The sequence below is a fragment of the Etheostoma spectabile genome, chromosome 12 (genome assembly GCF_008692095.1).
Source record: "Etheostoma spectabile isolate EspeVRDwgs_2016 chromosome 12, UIUC_Espe_1.0, whole genome shotgun sequence".
Classification (NCBI taxonomy): domain Eukaryota; kingdom Metazoa; phylum Chordata; class Actinopteri; order Perciformes; family Percidae; genus Etheostoma; species Etheostoma spectabile.
In genome coordinates, this window is record NC_045744.1 from 29532594 (window position 1) to 29541035 (window position 8442).

Below are 8442 nucleotides of genomic sequence, written 5' to 3' on the forward strand. Positions count from 1 at the left end.
CTCCAGCTACCAGTCCACCACCATACTGTGGTCCGTTGGTGGACTTGAACCGGCGTTACTCCGGTTCCCAACCCAACTCCCTACTGACAGAGCTAACCCAAATCAGGGACAATCAGACGTCACAGCTTTCATATTATATGTTACGTGCAGTTAGGTGATCTCAGAGAACTATGCACGAGAGCCAATTATTTAGAATAACCGTGTGGGTGTCCAGACCCATAACTGCTTTAATGCTTTGGTTACTGAAAATGTAAATCTTGTTATGATGATGATGAGTCTTCTGTTTTTACTTTCTAGTGTACCTGTTAAGCGCATTTTCAACAAGCCCCAGATAGTCCGCAGTCTGGGCAGCAACCTCCACACAGATGTGAATTCCAGCCACCCCCGGGCTGGATGGTCGCTCCTGACCAAAGTGCAGCGCAGCAGGCACAAGCATCTCTATGACATCAATCATCAAATCAGGGTGAGAACGTTGTATTCGTGACGCAGTAACGACTGTGCTGTGCTACCTGAAGGGACAATTATTACATTAGTATACAGTGCCCATAAATCATATTCCCCTCCTATTTTTATGTTATGGTTTGGTTATGGTTTTAATTATACTTTCTGACAATGAACAATCATACAGCTGTGTAGATTTGTACAACTTCTCACAAAAGTTGTATTTTACAATGAAATAAAATTGGTCAAAGCTGGTTAACAGAATTTCAGCCAGTTATGTTCTTGTCTCTCTGAAAGGCAAAGCCAGATTTAAACACAACACTACCAGTCCGACAGACAGCATCCATCTTCAAACAACCAGTGACCAAGGTAACAAATCACCCCAACAACAAAGTGAAGACAGACACACAGAAGGCCGTGGACCAACCGAAACAAGTAAGTCCGAGGGCAGAAAACATGCACATTTCAGCTCTTAAAACTTTCTTTAGGCTCCCTGTACTTTTTAGTGTTCTTAAGAAACGATTACATCACCATTAATGTAATAGTTGGGCATGTGAGTAAAAGAAAATGGGTGTACCTTTTAAGTAGCTGGCCACTATAAAACCTGGTGTCTTAGTGTTCTGTTTTTGGCTTTGCTGTTATGTAAAGAGTGCTAAAGGCTTGATTCAACCTAGTTCAATATCCTTGGAAATTATATAATGATGCTCATATTTAGTTTGTGGACAAATGTGCTCAGAACTTAACAAGGATATTTTGTTTTCTTCAATCTTCAGCTATTCTGGGAGAGGAAGTTGAGCGGGTTAAATGCATTTGATATTGCGGAGGAGCTAGTGAAAACTATGGATCTTCCAAAAGGCTTACAGGGTGAGTGTAACCAAAACAAATAAGACAACCTTGTGTAAGTCGGAGCTGGAGTGTTTTAGAAGCTTGACTTGTGCTTCCCCGTTGTCCTCGGCCTAGGTGTTGGGCCTGCGTGTTCAGATAAAACGCTGCTTTCTGCCATCGCCAGTGCCCTGCACACCAGTCCGGCGCCTGTCACTGGACAGCTCACCGCCGCAGTGGAGAAAAACCCTGGAGTCTGGCTGAACACATCCCAGCCCCTCTGCAAAGCCTTCGTAGTGACTGATGATGACATCAGGTAAGATGTTTACACAAACAACACTGGAGGGGTGATCCATATCTAAAAAACCAAACTACTGGATCTGCCTAGAGCCACTCTGGATCTGCCGTAACCGATCGTTTACGTTTGGTTGTGATTTGGTTTGATTTTTTTAAATTATTATTATGGCAACAATCCAAAAGAATGACAGATACTGTCTAGAATATTCTCCAGAATAATCTCAAAGGTACTGTATGCTGAAAGCATAATATGGCAAATTCAAGCCGAATCCGGCACGAGGCCCAAATCACCAAACGTGCGTTTGTAAATCGCGCTTCAGAAACATTTGTGGCATTGAAAGAAGTTTGCGTAAACTTATTAATGTGTTAACTTTGGCAGCCATAATTCTATTTCTATATATGTTCCACTACTTGGGGAAGTAACTCGGGTCCTGTCATCATCGTTGTGTCTTTGCCATGAAATGTCTTGTTCATTATAGCCGCCTTATTTATTCCTTTTCCCCGTCTGTGCCTCTTAGGAAGCAGGAGGACCTGGTGCAGAATGTGCGGAGGCGGCTGGAGGAAGCCCTCACAGCCGATATGTTAGCTCATATAGAGGACACCGCTGCAGACGCAGCAGCAGCCAACAAAGTGGAGGCGAAGGGTGAACAGGTGGACAAGGAGGAATTATAGCCAAGGTACTCATAACTGCAGTGCTGGTACCAGTGTTGCTGAATCCTTATTTTAATTTGTATTGGTTCACCCATTGCCTGTGTTTAGCCTCATCGTTAGGAACTACAGTTCATGTAACGTGTCTCTTTCTCATCTCTCCCACAGGCTTGTTTGACGTGTTTGCTGGTAAACTTTCATTTTCAAATAATTGGCTCCATGAGGATTTTGTTTACCCTATTAACTGAAATAGACCCTAATTGCAGACATTCTGCAGATTTTGTTTACCTTAACAAAGACTGTTTTCTTTTTGTATTTTTCCTTACATGTGTCAGTGTAATCCTGGATGGGTGCTTTTCAATTTTCAGTTCATTTTTTACCTCCACTAATGTATGGCAACTCTCTTTAGACTCTCTATACTGTTCAGTGGTTTCAGGAATGACATTTCACTAGTGATACTATAGTGAGTCAAAGGAAATTCTTGTTCCTGAAAGTAGTTGTACTTTTAAGGCAGTTTACGGCCGTTGTGGATGACGATGATGCAGTGTTACATTTAGTTGACAGCTGTCAAAGTTAAAAACACAAACCTGATGTATGTGATGTACCTGACGTGCGTGTGTATGTGTGTTGAATGTATCAGTTCATGTTGATGTTGTGTGTTTCTTTTTTAACATGTTGCTCTTTTATATTTTACTCTGGCACTATAGGTAGTGTGTTTATTTAGAAGCATAAAAAGGTTGCAGTAGTTTACATGCACACAGCCATCTTGTGGCTGTGTATAATCACATTTAGTTTGTTTGATTTGATTGTTTGACAGTTCAAAGCAGTGTTATTTTTCACAATAACCTTTTGAGTTTACATGGTTTTGGAGTTTAAGTCATGGTATTTGTAATTGACAAAATAATTTGTACTGTTTTGCCAGCTACATTTGAATTTAATCAGTAATCAGAGAGTGTGTACCCTCAGAAAAACCAATACAACACTGATGTACCTCATAACAAGATGTACTGTACCTCATTACAAGATTTATTATTTGTCTCTGTACCCCTGTGTTGATTTCAAATAAATGCAGCTCTTTCATGACTGATGTTTTCTTTGTCATTATCATTCATATATCTAGGAGGTTGTGGTAGGTGGACATGTTTTTAGATTTTGTAATTAAAGGTTGTGGTCTTTCTTTAAAAGGAAGCTTTATGATTGTTCAAGTATATCTAAAAACAATGCTGGACTTGTTATGTATATTGACATTATTCCCTGCAATGATTACTCCTTTACAAAACCCACAGTCCATGTTGAGAGCGGTATCTTAATGGGGTAGGGGCATAGGACCAGGACTTCAGCAGGGGAGTAGGGAGGGGGTCAAGGGAGCAGGTAGGGGGTTTGGAAGACCTGATGAGTTTGGAGATTTCAGGAGGGTGACCTGGTCAAACTGGGAGAGGAGGCAGTGTGGAGGAGGGGTCGGGAGGTCAGGGGGGGTGGGGAGAGGAGGGGCCTGGATATGTGATGTCTCACCGAGACTTAGAATGAAGCTGGCTTAAAAGTAAGATTCCGTTTTAGAGTAGCCTGAAAAAGAGTAAAAAATACTACTTTAACAGCCTGAAAAAGACACACTGTATTTGTGATGTAACGCACAGACTTGGAATAAAGCTGGCTTAATAGGAGGATTCCTTTTGTAAGGTAGCCTGAAAAAGAGTAAAATCTGGCTTTTATCAGCCTAAAAATGATTTCAAATATAGCTTTCCTTGGTCATTTAAGCCTTTAATTTTAAAATCCTGCATCAGAATGTTCCAATATTACCTGAAAGACACACTGGATATGTGATGTCTCACCCAGACTTGGAATGAAGCTGGTTTAACAGGGGGATTCCTGTTTACAGTAGCCTGAAAAAGAGTAAATAAATGGCTTTAACAGCCTGAAAAAGGTTAGGTTTAGGCGGGGGTCGGTGAGGATGGGGGAGAGATGGGCAGACTTGGCAGCAATGATGGCGTCTTTGTGGGCAGTGAGGTGGAGTGAGGCCTTAATGATGGACTGTGAGAGATAATTTCTTTGTCAGACGTTCAAGTTGGCGGCCAGTTTGTTTTATAATCCAGAGTGCAGGTGTGTACCAGGTCGAAGAGGTGTTAAAAGTGACATTTTTTGTTGTGAGGGGGGGCAGAGTGTTGAGGGAGGTAGACAAGGTGGAGTCGAGGTGGTTTGTGAAATCATCCGGTGAGGTCAGAGGGTCAGAGAGAGGGTGGGGATCGATTGATATAAGTCTGCGGAAGGTGATTTCTCTGAGGAGGCGGGGGGCGTGGGGTTGGAGAAGGAATGGTGAACCGTATCAGTTTGTGGGCGGAGAGGGGGACGAGGCACGGATTCGAAGGTCGAGCACCGGTTGGTTTGTGGAGCAGACCAGGTTGAGGATGTGTCCTTTATCATGGGTGGGGAATGTGACATGTTGGGTGAGAGTGAAGTTGTCCAGTAAAATGGGGAATTCTGATGAGAGCTTGCAGGTGGGGGAGTCCATGTGGATGATTAAGTCACCAAGTACTTCTAAAGTAAAAAAAAAAATTAAAACCTTTTTAGTATTAAAATACTTTGGTGTCATTATAAACAAGAAAACACAAAGAGGGGTTAGGTGGGCATCTCTCCACAGCCAGTATAGACAGGAGGAACAATTACAGTAATCAATATGTCCATGTGAGCTTTTTTGTAGAGTTTTTGCAAGATATCTCGGTGCCATATGGCTGTGCTTCGGCTGTGCTTCCACCCAATATAGTCCCAAGTAAATATGACTAGGAAATCATCTTAATCTGCATTGCTATCTGTACTCGTATCAGGCAATTAGTTTTTTTTTTTTTTGGCTCACTTACTCACAACATGCTAACCGGCCACATAGGATTCCATTCACTACGCTAAGCTAACTAGTGGCAAGCTAACTGACTAAAACCATGCATGCACTGAGACAAAAAAATGCATTGCCCCCCCCCCCCTATCTTCAGCTAGAGGAGACAGTGATAACCCCTATTTCAACAAACGGTGGAGTATTCCTTTAAACCTGGAAAAATGTGAACCTTTCATTTTAACTCATGAAACAAGAAAATGTTGTGCATTTAATAATACTAATTTCATATTTAATACCTATTGCCCTTCAGGTTTTTTTTTTTGTTAACCTAAAAAGCACAAATAAATGGACACACGCGCACACACATTGCATGAGCATCATTGAGTGCTGTTGTTGGACCACCCAAAACACCTCATTGGTAGCCATGATGAACACACCCAATTATGACAACGTTTTTTTTTTTTTTTTTTAAAACATGTATCAATGCGTTAACAGTCTGGATGCAGAGAGGATAGGGGAAGTAAAATAGTGCCCTGCAGCAGACTGACAGACACAATCGGCAGTGACAGCGGCGGTGGCTCGCCGTTGATGCTCTCCGCTTGCTGCATGTGGCCTTTGAACTCATTGTTGTGTCGCGGATGACGTCAGTGCCGTGTGCTGGAGACGGAGCGGCGTGCGCCTGGCGAGACAAAGGCGGAGGACCGACCCGGGTCAGGCAGGCAGCAGCAGAGAGCCGAGAACCAATGTGTATGTGTGTTTTTTTTAACTGAAAACTGCTAACCTTGGAATTGAGCGACGGTCTCCCTGACGGTACGCAGAATGAAGACCCAGTGACACTCCCAGGAATATGCTTTGACTCTCAAGAAAGAGACAAAAACAGAGCTCTCTTTTCGTTTTTTTAACGTTTTTCTCCTACGCCCCCCATTTAGCTTGCTACTAGTTAGCTAACCCACTAGCGTAGCACAGCGCACAGTACTCCTGGCTGCTTCTCATCTTCCCCTTAAAGAATTGGGCGACAACAGAAGACAGGAGCTCGTCGACAAAGGCAAGATAAAGTAAGTTATTGTGGCTTTCGCATTTGTTTAATTTTAAAAATCAACGCGGCTGCATTTGAAAATGAGCACAAGTTCGACTGTCAGAACAGAGCTAACCAGCTAGCTCTGGTGCTCCCAAACAAAGGGGTCGACAACGTGACTGAGTGCCGACTATGTGGAGCTAACCTGTTAGCTTGGCTGTTGAAGCTAACAACAGCTCATATCCCTCTTTTATGTTTTATTTTTTTTTATTCAGTCAGTACATATACGAGTGTCTGAAGTTATTGCCACAAATGTTCGTATGTGTGCAGGCGTACACGTTGTGCACTTGTGTTAAAGCGGACATGCTTTATGACAAAACAACCTCCTGGATGGTTTCAGGTGTCAGACAAAAAGCAACAACAGACAAAGCAAGGCGCCCAAATCAACACTGCTAATGCGTGCTGTTGTAGCTGAATGATCGGTGGCTCCACTGGGCACATCTCCGGCCTGGTTTTGAGTGTTTTATGATAAACAAACACTTGACTTTTTTTGTTATTTCCTTTTTTTTTTTAGTTCTGAAGAAGGTGAGCTCTCTCCCATCAAACAGGCATTCGTGATCTGATGTGAGATCCACGGAGAGACAATGCCTAGCCCTTTATTCCACCCCGAGATTATGGACCACGACGTGGTGATCAGCAGCCAGCACAACGGGGTTGGTCTGCCCCGAGAGACAGACCAGGAGTCCCGGGAAGAGGACCATCATGATGCGCTCCGCTTCGCCCTGGACCAGCTGTCACTCATGGCTCTGGAGAAGGTGGACTGTGGTAGCGGAGGCGGCGGGCTGGTCGACACTCTGGATGGGACCCAGGGTCCGGGCTCCGAGGGTTGCAACGGAGGGGGCTATGTGGATCTACAGATGCTGGAGCATCCAAACGGGTCCCGGGACTCGCCGACGTCCTGCTCTCCATCCCCGGAGTACTACGGCTCGGGCGGGTACCACATGGCCAGCTCGCATTCCATGCTCCACGGGGAACAAAGCTCCGTCCTTTGCAGCAGGAAAAGAAGTGTCAACATGACTGAATGTGTACCTGTCCCCAGCTCTGAGCATGTGGCGGAAATAGTGGGGAGACAAGGTAAGAGCATGAGTGTGTGCGATGCTACTTAGTTAGTGAGGAAGTAATTGGTGTTTATGGTGAGCTTGCAGGATGCATGCAGCCTGGCTGTTCTTTGTTTGGGTGGCAGTCTGGTAAAGGAGGATCTCTGAACTTTTACAGCGTGAGCCTAGTCCTCTGATCGGACTGCCCTCACTGTCTGGGTATTTAATGTCAGCATAATGCATACTTCACTTAATAAGTACTATATTTATATTCAATTTTTAACAACATTTAGACAATAGACCTGGAGGGAAGGAGGGAGAGAGAGGGGTTGAGGAGGAGGGGGAGGGGTGGGAGAGGGTCAGACAAAGCGGCAGATTGTCGGGAGTCTGGACATGTCTAGCAGCCTGCATCAAACAAAGGAAATATACCGAAATGTGCTGATTTTACATATCCCATATACTGAGAGTCAGTGTCGACCACTGGACTCGCATTTCTACCTCATGTGTGTGTTTCTGGGAGAGTATAATTGTCCTCGCTGAGCGGATTTTAAGCTGAAACGGAGCAGCAGACGCACAAACACGGGACTGGGCGGTGTTACGCCCTGCACCCAGCTCTGTCTGCCGCTGCCGCCGCTCGCATACGAGCCGCCACGGTTCCTACACGGCTCTTTTCTTTTGTCTTTTTGTCCACACATGTCCTCCGCTTTAGATAGACTGAGGTTGTAGTTTTGGCTCGACGGTCGCGGCCGCGGCGGCGTTACGGCATTGTTCTCTTTGTTTGAAAAAGCCATGCTTTCTGCTTCCCAGGATGACATCACACACCGCGCGCCCTATTGGTCGCCGAGGCTCGAGCGTCCATATTTAAAGACACAGAGCGCCCGGTTGGTGCTGGCGGAGGAGCATGAGTTGACACAAGCAGTGCATCCGCTCCCGGCCTCATGTTTGGGGCAGACGGGCTCGTCACGAATAACCTGCAGAACCGCTGCTCTCGCTGCTACGGACATGTTGTTATGATGCGAACATGTTCAGGCGGTGCACCGTTAAAGCATTTGAACCGTAGTGACACGGTGTTGATTTTTGAACGGTTGTTATTGAGGATTCCGTGCCAAGCATTTTGATTCATTGTTCATTTCTATATTCAAAAATGTATCGGAACAGATCTCAAATGTTGGTGTATAGAACAAGTTGCCAGTTAGTTAGCCACACTTGGTTAACCCTCCTGTTGTCCTCGGGTCAAATTTAAACCCCTTTTTAATAATGTCCATATCTGAAATATGAGTTTCTTTTTAACCAAATTA

The 8442-nt window shown here is 44.5% G+C and overlaps 2 protein-coding genes across 7 annotated transcripts in view; both read left to right on the top strand.

Annotated features, from left to right (window-relative positions):
- LOC116698698 (methyl-CpG-binding domain protein 3) overlaps positions 1-3292 on the top strand; it is a 4384-nt gene extending 1092 nt beyond the window's left edge. For 2 of the 3 annotated variants that reach the window (XM_032530788.1, XM_032530786.1), the window contains exons 2-6: positions 298-463; positions 739-876; positions 1215-1305; positions 1402-1579; positions 2079-3292. In XM_032530788.1, coding sequence (XP_032386679.1) covers positions 298-463; positions 739-876; positions 1215-1305; positions 1402-1579; positions 2079-2232 — 727 coding nt within the window. In that variant the 3' untranslated portion in view covers positions 2233-3292. The remainder of the gene's footprint in view (positions 1-297; positions 464-738; positions 877-1214; positions 1306-1401; positions 1580-2078) is intronic. The other variant, XM_032530787.1, reaches the window with a different exon arrangement.
- Positions 3293-5553: 2261 nt separating this feature from the next.
- LOC116699427 (RNA-binding protein MEX3B) overlaps positions 5554-8442 on the top strand; it is an 8772-nt gene continuing 5883 nt past the window's right edge. The window contains exons 1-3 of one of the 4 annotated variants that reach the window (XM_032531974.1): positions 5554-5842; positions 5962-6087; positions 6622-7181. In XM_032531974.1, the coding sequence (XP_032387865.1) occupies positions 6692-7181 (490 nt within the window). In that variant the 5' untranslated portion in view covers positions 5554-5842; positions 5962-6087; positions 6622-6691. Of the gene's footprint in view, positions 6088-6621; positions 7182-8442 lie in introns of all 4 variants that reach the window. The other 3 variants (XM_032531976.1, XM_032531973.1, XM_032531977.1) reach the window with 3 other exon arrangements.